The sequence below is a fragment of the Scleropages formosus genome, chromosome 15 (assembly GCF_900964775.1).
Source record: "Scleropages formosus chromosome 15, fSclFor1.1, whole genome shotgun sequence".
Lineage (NCBI taxonomy): Eukaryota > Metazoa > Chordata > Actinopteri > Osteoglossiformes > Osteoglossidae > Scleropages > Scleropages formosus.
The window spans coordinates 4,638,241-4,654,399 of record NC_041820.1 but is presented as its reverse complement, the minus strand read 5'-3'; the positions used below and the strand labels follow the sequence as shown (position 1 = coordinate 4,654,399).

General features: G+C 52.7%; 1 protein-coding gene across 2 annotated transcripts in view; it reads left to right on the top strand.

Annotated features, from left to right (window-relative positions):
* The window catches only part of pxdn (peroxidasin), a 44,145-nt gene extending 28,333 nt beyond the window's left edge, over positions 1 to 15,812 (top strand). For both annotated transcript variants that reach the window (XM_029258452.1, XM_029258451.1), the window contains 11 exons: positions 49 to 161; positions 555 to 711; positions 1,454 to 1,562; positions 5,072 to 5,229; positions 6,761 to 8,264; positions 8,547 to 8,681; positions 8,953 to 9,161; positions 11,321 to 11,438; positions 11,630 to 11,762; positions 13,319 to 13,432; positions 14,054 to 15,812. In XM_029258452.1, coding sequence (XP_029114285.1) covers positions 49 to 161; positions 555 to 711; positions 1,454 to 1,562; positions 5,072 to 5,229; positions 6,761 to 8,264; positions 8,547 to 8,681; positions 8,953 to 9,161; positions 11,321 to 11,438; positions 11,630 to 11,762; positions 13,319 to 13,432; positions 14,054 to 14,179 — 2,876 coding nt within the window. In that variant the 3' untranslated portion in view covers positions 14,180 to 15,812. The remainder of the gene's footprint in view (positions 1 to 48; positions 162 to 554; positions 712 to 1,453; positions 1,563 to 5,071; positions 5,230 to 6,760; positions 8,265 to 8,546; positions 8,682 to 8,952; positions 9,162 to 11,320; positions 11,439 to 11,629; positions 11,763 to 13,318; positions 13,433 to 14,053) is intronic.
* The last annotated feature ends 347 nt before the right edge of the window (positions 15,813 to 16,159 follow it).

Here is a 16,159-nt window from a genome sequence, read left to right as displayed (position 1 = left end):
TGCCGTGAGCGGTGATGTAATCATTAACACATGTTTTTAAATCATCAGTAACGCCTGTTTTCACAAATGCTCCAAGGGACATGACGGTGGAGTCTGGCACGGATACGCAGATTCCGTGCAGCGCTCTGGGAGAACCCGAGCCTGTCGTCACGTGGAACAAGGTTAGACGCCTGTCACTCGGTCGCCATGGCGACCCCTCCTCCCAGGGCCTCCGGGTTGATTTTCTGCAGAGCGCAGATGTGAGGGGTGCAGGGAGGTCGTTGGGGGGAGGCGGTAGAAATTTGGACGAAGTGCATCCGTGGGTGCTGGGATGAAAACCGGGACGCTGAGCGATGCCAGCCCCCCCCCACCACCACCACCCCGACCATCCCGGCTCATTAATCCCTTTATCCGAAGTGAGAACGCAGCTCGCTGCAATAACGCACGTGTCTCGAGCCAGGAGTTACCCTTTGAAGCGTGTCTGTCCTTTCTCCCGTGTTCCTACGATCGACTCGTCCCTCTCCGACCAAAACTCCGCCCCTTCCTGCCGCGCCCGCTGGCTGCCGCATCTCCAGGATGGCGTTCAAGTGACAGAGAGCGGGAAGTTCCACATCAGTCCCGAGGGCTTCCTGGAAGTGAAGGATGTGGGGCTGGCGGACGCGGGGCGCTACGAGTGCGTCGCCCGCAACAGCATCGGCTACTCCTCGGCCAGCATGGTTCTCACGGTCCAAGGTAAGCGGAGGCGCTCAGGCCGCCGGGTTCGCGACGACCGCTTCGTCTCCCGATTCTTAATACCCCCGCTTTTGGTTGCAAGGATTTCCGTGGACCGCCCCCTTCCCTGCTCCGCTGTCTCGCTCAGGGTGACGCGCTTTGGCGGCAGCGCGGCTTGGCAGTAGAAGCGGTCCTGCAAAACCCACAGCCCCGCACAGCCCTGGCAGGAATCGGTTGCTCCCCGCCACCCCCCGGTGTTGTCACGCGTGCAATTGCTCACGCTGGCAGGGGAGCGGCGCTGCGTTCCCACTGGGTTTTTGTTGGACAGGGTTTGTAGCTCGCGCCGGCGCTCTCCGGAGACGGACTGTTCCAGGCCGCAGACGTGAGAACTTGGACCGCGCGGTCCTTTCAGAAACAAGGAGCCGCTGTGTCCGCTGTTCCCACCCTGACACACACACACACGCACACACACACACACACACACACACACCAGTCACCTGGGCTCTCGTTCAGGGAAATTAGCGCTTGGCTCGTCCCCGCTGGCTCGAGCCGCACCGTTGGCGGCAGTGGCGGGGGGGGGGGGGGGGGGGAGTCGGTCCGACCGCAGTGCGGTTCGCAGGGCTCATTGTTCTCAGGCTGAAGTGGGAGAGATGTGGCGGCGACTGTGAAGTAACGGACAAAGTCACGCAGCACGTAGGCGTCCTCAGCGGAACGGGGGTTTTGTGGGTTTGCTTCACGACCGTAACGCAAACGTCTCCTGAAGTCCCTCAGGTGAGCCGGGATGGTGACCTGTTTGTGGCCACGTCAATCCAGGAGGCCATCCGCAACGTGGACAGCGCCATCGACTCCACCAGGAGGCATCTTTTCGACGGGTAGGCCCCACCCCTCCCGCCCTGTTTATTTTTTAAATTGTAAAACCGAAAATTTTCAACCCCTTCTTGTGCTACGTGTACTAGACGGTGCTGCAGTACTCAGGGCTGCCATGCGTTCCTCTGACGGACCTGACCCGACTCGACCCGAGAACATATTTCCCCCAACAGCCCCCCATCTGCGACGCATTATCTCGTGCCCCCGGCCCGTTTCCGTCGACAGCGCGAGGTCATTTCCCGCTCTACCTGCCGCATGTTAACGGCGAACGCAGACGCTCGACGAGAAGCAGGCCAAAGCTTTTCTGGATGATTGGATTTGCAAGGCGCTCCGCCTCCACCCCACCCCCTCCTTGCTTGCGTTTCTCGCCAGCTCTCGTTCTGCTTTCGTGATCTAGCCCAGGGAAGCGAGGCGCGTCCGCGCTGGGGGGCTCCCGCCTGCTCTTGGAGACGCTGCACGGGTTCGGCCCTCTGGGGTGAAACAAAAATGGCGCTTAACCCCCTGTAGCAGAGACCTGAGCCGAAGCCTTCGCATCCAGTCCCAGCACTCGGGTTCCGTGGGGAATGTGGAGAAAATAAAGTTTGCCGGTTTGTGAGGTCTCACCCTCCCAAAGTTGGTGAAGTCGTATGTTGAAAACACAGGCGATGTGCTCAACGTAGAGTAAGGATATAGTTAAGGGCTTGAGAGCGCTCAGAACCTCCTGGTGTACATGTAAGCATTTACATTTATTCTTATAGCTGACTTATTAATCTACTTACAGTTGTTTGCCCATTTATACAGCTGGGTAATTTTACTTCAGTAACTCAGGGTAAGTACCTTGCTCAAGGGTAGTACAGCTGGAGGTGGGTCTCGAACCTGCATCCTTTGGGTCCAAAGGCAGCATCTCTAACCGCTGATGTGGACATCCCACCGAAGCGTAGAGATCTCCTTTATCCAGAACATTGAGAAAATGGACTTTGGACTGTGGATTTGCTGAGTCCACCAGCATTATGCGGGACAGTAAAATGCACCCTTAGCACATCCAAGGGACATGCTTGAATGACCGTGAGGATCGCTGGGTTCTCTTGAGATCTGTTTTGTACCTCAAGGAATGACATGAAGGGGTGAGACTTTGGCAGAGCGCTTAGAAAATGTTTCCTTGGCGCCCTACCCAGCATGCAACGCCAGGCTTGCTCTCCTCTGGGTTTCCCCAGTGCCCCCCTAAGCCACCCATGTGATCTCCCGCAACAGGCCTCCCGCTGTTTATCCAACAGAGCAGCTGCCACAGTAAGTTAAGGAAGCTACCTGGGGTTTCCATGGCAACCAGTAATCAGAACGGGGGGCTGGGGGGTGCTTGAGATGAGGTAAGCACACCTCAGGCCACGAGATGAAAGCGGTGCGGGTGTGGGAAGAAGATCAAAGAGGGGGAGTGCGGGCGGATGAGGGAAAATCACCATCGTCTCTATTATTCACCGCTGCTCCGTCTCTTTGTTCTGCAAATCCCGCTAAAAGCCAAGTGCGGTTAAACGTAAGCCGCCGCCTCCCGGTCTGTGATCGGGCGTTTTTTCCCCAGTTTGGTCTCGGGCTCTTTGCTTCCAGTTAGAGGAGTGGAACGTCCCACGAAACAATGAAACGCTTTGCGGTCGAAAGGGACGTTCTTTTCTTAGTTTTATAATTGGCGAGAGAACAGAAGGGAACCGGGTCACGGCAACACGGAGACGATTACCAGACCACCGCGGTACAAATGCGTGGAGACAATAAATACAGCAGATCGCAGTGAGCGGAACTTCGGAATTAAATATAATTACATTTACTTCTTTGATGCAGCTCTCCGAGTGACTCTTTTGTTTGTACACTGATTTACTCATTTATACAGCTGGGTAATTTTAATTGTATCAGTTCAGGGAAATCATCTTGATCAGAGTACTGCAGCAGGAGGTGGGATTCGAACCCGTGTCCTCAGAGTGTAAGAGGGCAGTTCCAACCACTACGCCACCTGCTGCCCGCCAGATTGTGACATAGGTCAGGTGTTTATTTTGAAAAATATTCCTTCGACTCTGGAATCATATTTGTGGAAGTTGCTTCCAGTACAGATGGTTGTGTATTTGGCAGGTGCTGTAGGCCTATAGACCATCGCAGTAAAATAGTTTCCTGCCAAATATGTGGCAGTAATCAATGTACCTTCTGTTTTTTTTTTGACGGAAACAGAAGCTGAGCTGTGATTTAAGAGGTACGGTGATCGAGGGGGTTGCTATGGCCCCGTTGCGCCGATGTCGGATTAAATCTGGCCTCCCGTTTCCAGCACCGCTGTCGTCCTCCCGTCCTTTACAGGGACGTCCTCAAAGGCGAGTGGCCTGGCCGCTCGGGCTCCAGTGACACGTTTGTTCGTAACCCGTTTGCTCTCCGCAGCAGTTTGGAAACACCCCCCACCCACCGGGCAAACACACACTGGGGCAGCTGCTAAGTGATTATTTGCCCAAACTGTTTGGCGCGTTTACAAAAGCAACAGAATGGCCCAATAAATCACTGCTGTGGCATTGTGCGGATAATGAGGACCCCCTAATAAGGGAATGAAAAACACGTCCATGCGGGGGAGGGCATCGAGTCTTCAGATTATATTTGCTCACAAGGGAGATAAATTAGATTATATTTTATCTAAAAGCTTTTTCTTGGCAAGTTTTATCACACGAGTCCCTGCCGGACTTTTGGCTTCGAGTCGGATTAACCCTTTACGCTGTGCAGCCGTGTCACGCGAATGCGGCTGTTCGGGACGATCGCAGCTGCTGGGGTTGCGGTTCAAACGGGAGGAGCCGTGAAGCCGGGCTTCGGGTGACCGCGCAAGAGACTGGAGAGGAAATGAAGCAGCGAGAATACTGCGTTCGGCACGCAGATGAAACGTCTGCGTGGCTCAGCCGGGGGTTTTATCACACAGGAAGTCTGTGTTGTGTCAGCGGCGGGTCTCAGCTCTTCGTTATGGATGGTTGAGCTTGTGTTCCGATAGGAGTGCGGGACCGCTTTAGTTCACCTCGCTTCCACAGTGTTTACAGCGGTGTTCCTCAGTGTCGATGACCAATGACATGATGAGCAACATTTTTACCAGATGAGTCAGTCAACAGCAGGGATTGATTAGGAATTGCACTGTTTTTTTTTTTTTTTTTTTTTTTTTTTTTTTAAATAGTCATTTAAAATTTCTTTTTAAATTTTCAGTTATTTAAAAAAATCTTTGGGGTGAAGCTTTGTTAATAGAAATACTGAAATATGAAGTCTTCCAACTTTTTTTAGAAAATATATCTGTATCCAAGACTTTCACAGAACCTCACTTGTCGAAGGAGGAATGTCTGAATTAAGCTTTTACTGGCCGTTGTAAAAGTGACTTCAGAGTTACGAACAAACTGAGTTATGAACACAGTTGTGGTTCCAACTGAGGAGTCAGTGCAGTTCCTAGCATTTAGATACTGTATATTCTCAGAAGGCCATCAACCAGTCTGGTCAGTGTCCTCTGGGTTGTTTAAAATGTGGCGGTCATCCCCTCCAGGAATCCCCGGACCCCAGCGGAGCTCCTAGCCCTTTTCCGCTACCCGCGGGACCCCTACACGGTGGAGCAGGCCCGGGCCGGAGAGATCTTCGAACAGACCCTTCTCCTCATTCAGCGGCACGTCAACCAGGGACTGATGGTGGACACAAACGGCACGGGTGAGCAGCCAGTGCCCCAGCAGTCATGTTTTGTCCCCCCCTCGGGCCACGCTAGACGGTAACTGCATCAGCGGTTAAAGATGCAGGCGGGCAGCTGTTGCGGTGCCCGTGGGGAGCTGCCATCCGCTCTGCGTCACACTGGCGCCGTCAGTCACGGAGCTCCGCATCCAGCCGTAACTGGCGAGTGTGTTCACGGTCTCTTCCCTCGGTGGTCAGAGGGAGGCGCTGTGAAACGGCACCGCAGATGAGGGGCTCGCTGTTTGCCTTGGTTATCACAACAGCCGTGTGTGTGTGTTGGGCCCCGGGGCCCTGACACAAAACGGGGGATTTCTGCCTGTCAGTGAAACAATGCGTTCTGTTTGGACTGCGCTACCGCCACTCGGGGGGTGCTCCCCCAACCCCCCCGGGGATGTGCTTCTCTCCTGGTCTGGCAACCTGATGACAGGATGAGGGCGGCGCTGCGGCGTGCCCCCCTCCTTCACCCCCCGGGTCACACAGACAGACGTCTGACAGCACCTTTGTTGTGCTTATGTGTCGAGTGGGAACCTGCAGGAGACCAGATCACAGGGAGAACCCCCCCCACCCCCCCAGTCATGTAAAGATCGATGAAAACGACCCTCCCTGCAACGTGCACTCAGACGTGATAATGATCGTACAATTATTTGCAGCTCTGCCATCCATTTGTTTTATCATATCCTTCTCTGTTTTATTTATTTATGCTGATGGCACTTTTACTTAGCGAAATCTGTTCACGTTTTTAAAAAGTTGTACAGTTTTCATATTTCGTTATTGTGACCGTGAAGTAATAAACAGGAAAAAAACAATAGATTGGCCTTTAGAAAAACATTTTTCCAAGTTTCATTATTAAAAAGGAAATGAATGGCGATGATGGTGATACAAGTGTAACACAATGGTTCTTTTTCTTTGGCTTGCAGAGGTGTCATCTTGTCAACCATTTGTACTTCCAAAGAGTGTATTTTCGTGTGTGTGTGTGTGTGTGTATATTTTTTAAATTTTCAAATTAATTTTACAATTTAATTCCTAATGATGGCAGGTGAAGATGGCTGTGGCACAGTAGTTATAGAACAGTGCTACTTTCCTTGCTTTGAAAAAAGGGTAAATTAACGGAATATGAAAATAATAATTGTAGTAGTAGTAATAATAATAATGCTTGGCGCTATTGTCTTATTTATATTTTGAAATAATTGACTGTTTCATTGTTGGGAGGCACAGTGGTGCAGAGGGTTTGGCCGGGTCCTGCTCTCTGGTGGGTCTGGGGTTCGAGTCCCGCTTGGGGTGCCTTGTGATGGACTGGCGTCCCGTCCCGGGTGTGTCCCCTCCCCCTCCGGCCTTACGCCCTGTGTTGCCGGGTTAGGCTCCGGTTTGCTGCGGCCCCACTCGGGACAAGCGGTTTCGGACTCTGTGTGTGTGTGTTTTCCATTGTTGACGATGACGATGGCACGGTAGTATAGAGCGCTGCCACTTTCCTTGTCTTGCTTACAGAGGTGTCCTCTTAACTGTATGTCTACAGCGTTCCGCTACAACGACCTGGTGTCTCCCCGCTTCCTGGACATGATCGCCAACCTGTCGGGCTGCACGGCACACCGGCGCTTCAACAACTGCTCCAACATCTGCTTCCATCAGAAGTACCGGAGTCACGATGGCACGTGCAACAACCTGCAGCACCCCATGTGGGGCGCCTCGCTCACCGCCTTCGAGCGCCTGCTCAAGTCGGTCTACGACAACGGCTTCAACCTGCCCCGCGGCACCAGCCAGAGGCTGCAGAATGGCTTCCCGCTGCCCCTGCCCCGCCTGGTGTCGACGACTATGATCGGCACGGAAACGATCACCCCCGACGACCGTTACGCCCACATGCTGATGCAGTGGGGTCAGTTCCTGGACCACGACCTGGACTCGACGGTGGTGGCGCTCAGCCAGTCGCGCTTCTCCGACGGGCAGCTCTGCAGCTCGGTTTGCACCAACGACCCGCCCTGCTTCCCCATTATGTTCCCGCCCAACGACCCGCGGCAGCTGCGCAGCGGCGCGCGCTGCATGTTCTTCGTGCGCTCCAGCCCCGTGTGCGGCAGCGGCATGACCTCGCTGCTCATGAACTCGGTGTACCCGCGCGAGCAGATCAACCAGCTCACGTCGTACGTCGACGCCTCCAACGTGTACGGCAGCTCGCGGCACGAAGCCGACGAGATCCGCGACCTGGCCAGCCAACGGGGGCTCCTGCGCCAGGGCATCGTGCAACGTTCGGGGAAACCCCTGCTGCCCTTCGCCACGGGCCCGCCCACCGAGTGCATGCGCGACGAGAACGAGAGCCCTATCCCCTGCTTCCTGGCCGGGGACCACCGTGCCAACGAGCAGCTGGCCCTGACCGCCATGCACACGGTGTGGTTCCGCGAACACAACCGCATAGCGGCCGAGCTGCTGCGGCTCAACCCGCACTGGGACGGCGACACCATCTACCACGAGGCGCGCAAGATCGTCGGCGCCCAGATGCAGCACATCACCTACAGCCACTGGCTCCCCAAGGTGTTGGGCGACGTGGGAATGAAGATGCTGGGCGAGTACCATGGCTACGACCCCAACGTCAACGCGGGCATCTTCAACGCCTTCGCCACCGCGGCCTTCCGCTTCGGCCATACGCTCATCAACCCCATACTGTACCGGCTGGACGATCGCTTCCAGCCCATCCCGCAGGGCCACATCTCCCTGCACAAGGCCTTCTTCTCGCCGTTCCGCATCGTCAACGAGGGCGGCATCGACCCGCTGCTGCGCGGCCTCTTCGGCGTGGCGGGCAAGATGCGTGTGCCCACGCAGCTTCTCAACACGGAGCTGACGGAGCGCCTCTTCTCCATGGCCCACGCCGTGGCGCTCGACCTGGCCGCCATGAACGTCCAGAGGGGCCGCGATCACGGCATCCCCCCCTACAATGACTACCGGGTCTTCTGCAACCTCACCTCGGCCCAGGACTTTGAGGACCTCAAGAACGAGATCAAGAACCCGAGCGTGAGGGATAAGCTGCGGAGGTATAGCGCCGCCGGACGTTCCGTTGTTGGAACTTTGTGGGGAAAAAGAGGCCCGAGTCGGTTGCACCAGCGTTTTTTTTTTTTTCTTATCCTCTTCTAACGATGTGTGTAGTAATACGTAGTTATACTCCCTGGGTTCGCTCTCTTCGGTTACAATGTCACGGCTCATTTTCCGAATATAACAGCAGCTATACGGTTACAGCTCTGCCTCTTTAAGGTCAGTGGTAACTGCTGTCCCGTGTCACGTATTTGATGACCTTACGTGACCCCTGGCTCTTCCAGGCTCTACGGCACACCTCTCAACGTCGACTTGTTCCCGGCGCTCATGGCCGAGGACCTGGTGCCCGGCAGCCGGCTGGGACCCACGCTCATGTGCCTGCTGGTGACCCAGTTCAGACGCGTGCGAGATGGGGACAGGTATGGTCCTCCTGGTTTGCCGTAGGACTCAGATTTGCTGAATTTGCATCGCTCCTGACTGGCGACCCAGGGTCAGCAACCGTTGCGTTACCTCAAACTGGGTTCTAGTGTTTTGCAGAAAAAATTTCTTTGACTGCACGACAGTGTTGCCTGTCTGTCTGTTTTGCCATTTTTTACCGGTGTCATGCTCTATGTGCTCTATATATATCTATACCTGTCTATATCCGACATTGCTATTCCAACAGCTCCTGTCCTCCCATTGATCCCTCAGGTTTTGGTACGAGAACCCGGGTGTGTTCAGCCCTGCGCAGCTGACGCAGATAAAGCAGGCGTCCCTGGCGCGAGTGCTGTGCGATAACGGGGACAACATCACGAGGGTGCAGCCGGACGTCTTCGCCATGGCCGACTTCCCCCACGGCTACGGCAGCTGCGACGACGTGCCCAAGATCGACCTGCGCATGTGGCAGGACTGCTGCGAAGGTACGCGGCTTTCCGAGAATAAAAAAAAATACCTTCACGCTGGAAACCACCCTGACTGCTCCCCTCAAACACAGCTGGGACCTGAATTTGGGTTCGAATCCCACCTCCACCTGTAGTATCCTTGAGCAGGACACCTTCAATTGTTCCAGCTCAATAAATGGGTAAATAATTGTAACAATGTTAGTCGCTTGGGCAAGAAGTGACAGATAAATTAATAAATGTAAACATAACGAGGGGCACAGTAGGTGTTCCAGGGGTTAGACCTTACAAGGACCTGGCTTTAAAGCCCCTTCCTGCTATAGTACTCTTGATATTTATCCTGAATTAATAAGGTAAAAATGAGCCTACTGTACAAATGGGTAAATCGATAAATGTAAATGTAGCTATAAAATATTTAAAGAAACATGTATAACTTGAGTATTTTTATTAACTCTGAGCTACATTACGTGTGGCTGTTGATCGCGCACGGTCACGGACGCCGCTGTGAGCACCGCGTAAGCGAGTTGAATCGAAGCGGTCCAACGCTCTTGTGTTCCTCGAGCTCTCTTCACTGCCATCGATCGGCTGGATGGGGAAGTACAGGTCACTTTTACTCGGTTACAAATTCAGTTTCCAGAAAACGGTCAAGGATAAACTGTTCCATAAAGAGAATCTTGGGGGGGGGGGGGGTTGTTCTTATTAAAGGGGCACATTCTGACATTCCTGGTAAAAACACGTTTGAGCACCGCAGCGTTTATCTGACGTTCCTCACCGTCGATGGTGCTGAGCAGGTGCCGGTGTGCCGACGCACCCCCTGCGCTCCGAGACACGCGTGTTTATGGACACGCTTCGGATATTTGGACGCATCGATTAGACCGGTTGCGATTAAGGGGATTGCGGAAGGCTGGACGACAGTTGTTTGGCTGCGCTGGAGCACCGCTGTTTTACGTCCCACCCGTTAGAGGCGGAAGGGGGGCTGCGACAATTTCATCGACGAACCCCTGAGTTCTCAGCATGCGGTGGGGGCGGGAACCTGAAGAACGGGGCTTTCGATCCGAGCTTTTCTGGCATAACAAGCGTCCTGCCGCAGCGCTCGCAGCGATCGTTCTTCCGTGGGTCGCTCTCATCCCCGCAGCTGAAATTCAGGCGACTCGGAGGGTTGCGGGGATTTTGATCTTTTTTTTTGGGTTATTTTGAAATGTGTGTGTTGGGGGTGCGTCTGGATCGAGCAGAACTACCCTGTCTGAGGTCAGCAGGTGGCGTAGCAGTTATGATCCTCGGCAGTCCTGGGTGTGACTCGCTGCCCCTGCCCTAGCACGCTTGAGCAAAAGTAGTGACCCCGAAGTGAAGAGTAAAAATTACCCTGCTGCATGAATGAGCAAAAAATTGTAAGCGGCGAACGAACCCGAATGTGCGCGTGACCCTGGAGAGGAGAATGAATGAGGGATTGAATTAAGCGTTTCTCCCACACGGAACACACCCTCTCTGTCTCGGCCCAAATTCTTCGCAGAATCTTCCGGTTGCTTCCAGCACTCGGGTTCACGCGAGGTCACAAAGAGAGCGGCTGCGGAAGGACCCCGGACCCCCTGACTGCGAGCTGAGCAACGTGAGACTTTTCCTTTCCGGGATTGTAGCGCAGCGACGTGTCGTACCACATCTGTGGTTTTCACCGACAACAGTCTGTTCATATTTTTGGAACTTTTTTTTTTAAGCTTTCAGAATTTACTTTTTTAATGACAGTTAATGTGCAGCAGTCTGCAGCTGGACATTTGGATTGATGGATGCTCTTAAAGAATAAAAACACAGGGTGACATCTTCTGCTGTGGTCTGAGGACAATGTTTTGCTGGTTTTAAAATGCATTTTTTACTGTGTTTTCATGGGAAATACTTCTGTGGCTTAAAAGCCCACCTTGTGATTGGTTCTTGTGGTCGCGACCCGATGGCTGGCGGGAACGTCCATCCAGGCCGCGGGTTATCCGCAGGGTCTGTGTGTGATCGATTGTGGACTCTTGTCCACAGCAGCCTTTCCACTGTCTCATCGCTCATACCAGAGTAAAGAGGTTAGGAACCCATGCCACCCTGTGGCGCAAGGCGCCGGTACCCCGGAGTCGGGCTTTGACCGCAACGAGTGCCCTTTCCACGCCGCTCTCTTTACAACGAGTTCCTCGCTGTCTCCACAGACTGTCGGACCAAGGGGCAGTTCAACGCCCTCTCCTTCCACTTCCGGGGCAGGAGATCTGCCGAGTTCAGCTACGCCGAGCATAAGCCTTCCGGCCCCCAGGAGAGCCGGGACAACAGGTAGAGTCCGGCCGTTGGTTCGTCCCGTCCGGACGCGCGGAAACATCACCGCCTGATCCTGAGCTCCATCTTTAGCAGCGAAAACCACTCTGGTCTCATATGAGTTAAATTCAGTCAAGCCTGGCGGCTTTTTCCCAAACAGCGGTGTACCTGACATTCTCCCTTGTCCCGTTTCTTCCTTATGAATGAAGGTCCGAGCGTCACGCCGCGGAACCTCTTTTCAATGTCTCGGTCGCGGCGAAGCCAGGCATCGAACCCTCCCCGAACGAGTTCCAAGACTTTGTTGCGGACATGCAGAAGACCATCACGAGTTTACGGAAGCAGGTGAGAAACAGGCTGAGAGCCATGTAGCCGGGGGTGTCTGGACCCAAAAGTTCCAGGTTCGACTCCTGCGTGGTGTTAGAGGACGTGGGTTCGATCCCCACTCGGTCTGTGTGGAGTTTGCATGTTCTCCTCATGTCCGTGTGGGTTTCCTCCGGGTGCTCTGGTTTCCTCCTACAGTCCAAAGACATGCTGTTCAGGTTCACCCATAGTGTGTGTGACAGAGAGAGAGTGTGTGTTCCACTGATGTATGGATGAGTGACCCGGTGTAAGTAGTGTATCTAGCAGCGTAAATCACCTTGGTGAATAAGGTGTGTGAGCTGATAACACTACATAGAGTTCATTGGAAGTTGCTTTGGAGGAAAGCATCTGATAAGTAAATACATGTAAATATTCATAAATTTAAATAGTAAATATATAAAGTAATACAAATGGCAGAATTGCAGAGCAGCGCACACACACACACACACACACACACGTTTTCTGAACCGCTTGTCCCATACGGGGTCGCGGGGAACCGGAGCCTAACCCAGCAACACGGCGTAAGGCTGGAGGGGGAGAGGACACACCCAGGACGGGACGCCAGTCCATCGCAAGGCACCCCAGACCCACCGGAGAGCAGGATCCGGTCCAACCCACTGCGCCACCGCGCCCCCCCCCCCCGCAGAGCAGCACAACAAATCGTAATTGCGAACTGTAACACAGTCACGCCGTAACGTAATTGCGTCCGGTGGCACGAAGTAATTGCGGAGAGCGGCACCATCACACAAGGTGACAGATGCAGAATGTACCACGGTTTCATAATATTGGGTAATTGCAGAATGTAGCATAAACGTGCAGTGAAATTTCATTGTTCCATAACGTAAATTATCAGCGTCACACAAACGCAATGTAACGCAACAAATGCGGAATGTAGCGTTCATACATTTATTACTTGGTTTGACACTTTCCTCCAAAGTCACCTACAATGTAAATGTATTTACAATTTTTTTTTTTTTTTTTTTTTTTTTTTTAACCCCTTTGTACATCTGGGTAATTTTACTTGATCAATTTAGGGTAAGTACTTTGCGCTACGGTACTACAGCTGGAGGTGGGATTCAAACCTGCGACCTTTGGGTCCAAAGGCAGCAGCTGTAACCGCTACACTGCTGAAAGCAATAAGATTATAGAACATGTGACTTCAGACCTTTGCAAGATTCCGCAACTTTACAGTCAACAGCAGTGTGGGCTCAATGAACTCATCAGCAGCCAAAGTTGTTGGGTTGGATTATGTCATAATTTAATGTCTCCTTTGTTCTGCAGTGAGACGCTCATAAGTCCATAGTTAAAGGAAATGTTTGCGGTCGCTTCGCTCACACGATTCGCATTAGAGACGGATCTTTCTGGAAGGCTTAAAACGGCACGTACGGCTATGACCGCACTGTGTAGGCATTCGTGTAAAATGCACAACAGCCCAGGTGTAGGCGCGGTCCTCACACACACACACACACACACACACACACACACACACACTCTCTCTCTTTTTAACTCCCACCCACGATCTGTCTCCCACCATGCAGATTAAGAGGCTGGAAGCCCGTCTGAGCAGAACGGACTGCAGGGACGAGTCGGGCCGGGAGCGCTCCAGCACCGAGCGCTGGAAGAAGGACCCCTGCACCACGTGCGAATGCAAAGTATGTAACTGCTACACTCCTCGTCCTGTTAGGGCGGGCCCAGGGATCTGCGGAGGGGTCGGAGATGATCCTCTGAGCGTCAGTCACCCACCCATCTAACGCTCTCCGCATCCCATTCCGAGATCCCCTCACATCCCTGTAGTTCTTTGTTTCTTCTCCCTTGTTTTTCCCACCCATCTTTGCTCCTGCTCATTCCTCCACCTGTTCGTCACTTGCATCGCCCTCGGTGTGTTCCGCAGGCAACGCGACAGCTGATCCGTGCGCCTTCCGATTCCGCTTGGTGTACCGCTGCTTGCGGTTGCTACTCCAGAGTTGGTGGAATGAGCTCCCTCTCCCACTCAGAAGTGCTGAGTCCCTCCGAATGTTAAAGAAGGGTTTTGAAACGCGTCTTTCGGACCTACTTCTCTCTACATCTCCCGTCTGCTGCTTAAACTTTCACTACATTAAGTGTCGAAATATCATTGAAAAACTTGCGCTCCTGCTAAATCTGTGTTCAGCCGCTGTAAAGTATGCTGGTTGACCGGTGGTATCGGACTAACCGGCTGCGTCTCCATCTGTCTGCAAAACGCGCCTTTCTTTTCTCTAAACGTATCTGACAGTTCTTCCCTGCGCCCCCTGCAGGACGCTCAGGTGACCTGCTTCGTGAAGTCCTGCCCCCCGGCGGAGTGCCGGAGCCCGGTGAAGCGAAAAGGAGAGTGCTGTCCGGTTTGCTTGGAGCGGCCGGGGAGTGACAAGTACGGCGTGTGAGAAGTGTCGACACCCCCGTGTGGGACCCTGGGGCTTGCAATCCCTGTACAGACCTGTAGGGGGCGCTTGAGACACGCCCATTTTTACAGTTTTATTTTAATTTTAATTTTTTTAAAAAATTTTATTTTGGTTTTCATACCCCCAAGGCTTTGTTTTACCACTGGCAACAAGACAGCAGTTATTACAAGTCTGTTTCTGGCGGGGGTCTCGACCCCAACGCCCTCTCTTCAGCCCGCGCATGGGAGCCTGGTGCAAACGGGGAGGCCTTTCGAGGGCCGCTCTCCCCGTCACTAACTATGCAAGACCCAAACCCTCGATCGAGGGAGGGGGGAATCGCACTGCATCAAGTACGGAAGGGAAGTAGATAGAACACCGTCGGCCATATCGTTCTGCAGAGAATCTCAGGTTAGACCTTCAGAAAACTGGTGCTACTTCACACCCCCCACCCCTTTATTAACCGTTTTAGCTACTAATTACAGCCTTGAAAGTATTTGTTTTATTTTTATTTGCCTTTTTGATATGCAGAGCTTCATATATGCATTCATTATGTGCCTTTAATCATAAATCACATTCGAACAAACCTTTGTAATTAAATGCTCTAAAGACGTTTTATACACAAAATGACTAGAGTTACTTGGGCTTTTACTAAACGTTGTGGTGCTTTATACCCAGTATGAGTATGTACTTCCCATTTGTATTACTCTCTTACACATGAAGATAATGTGAAGACTTTTTTTTTTTTTTTAAAGAAAAAAAAAAAACTTCTGCAATGCAATATCATCTACTGATTTATTCTTCCCAAACTGTTAAAAAAACATTGCTTGTGATTTTTTCTTTTTTTAAAATTTGATTCAAGCGCAGATTGAGCAAGTGGCTCAAGCACCTCTCTGACACCCATGACCCGCGAAGTACAGCGGTGTGTTCTGTTCATGAGTGCATTTTCGGTTTACTGTGCACGCGCTGCTCAAACATAAAACCCCCTCCCCCCCCCCCAACCTTCATTCCTGAGCTGGTCCAGGCACATCGGTCCGTTATCTGGGAAAACAGCTGAGGGCACCTTGATGCTGCCATGGGCTCGCTATCCAGTTTCCCGCCAGCAGGGTATGGCATCGCAGCCCGTGACATTCGCAGAAAGACAAGCCACACCCACTTTGTTCCTCATGTTTCTCTGAAGCCCTCCCTCCCGCTGTGATCCGAACAGGACCTCCACGTGAAATAAGTCGAACGCAATTATTCGTCACTGTTGACAGCAGTGTGTCATCCTGGCCCTGATGACCATGTTCTGGTGGTTCTGATGTCCCCGTTGTCGTGGAGAAGAGAATGGCCGTGGCGACAGGAGTTCCGGCACCCTGGATTCCTTTGTGCGCTCGCTCTCTCTCTTTCTCTCCCCCCCCCGTTCTCGAACGTCCGTGGCGGCACTTATCGTAGGTGACGGTGCTCAGCCTGACCGCGTGCAGACCAACGCCGCTCTCCTCTGCCCCGAGATCTCTCGCTAACCAAAGCCATATGACGGCCCACTGCAAAACACGCTGGTCTTTCATTGTACACTTTTTTTTTTTTTTGGAAGAGAGCACTGAGCGTAACAGAGGCACATGTGACACCGACTGCGAACACGTCACATCAAAAAAAAAAAAAAAAAAAAAAAACCATAGAACATGTTTGTCTGTGAACTTTCAGGATCTTTCTGAAACCACTTTCTCGGCCTGTCGTCGGTACTCCGAGAACGGTCTGCTGTTGAGAGTGAGTCGCCAGCGCTCCGATTTGAAGCACCCGAACCGGGTGCAAACGGAACTTTGGGATCACTGTCTTGGGTAAAATGCAGTACGCTGAACAGGCGATTCAGGATTGTTACCATGTTTTGCCCTTTTTTTTGGGCAAATCTCCACCAGTACATTGATCTTTTCTATCTGGTGTTTGTCTAAGAGTGGTGGGCCCTTCCTCCCATTTACCCACCGGTACCGTGGTGCTGTTCCGTGGTTA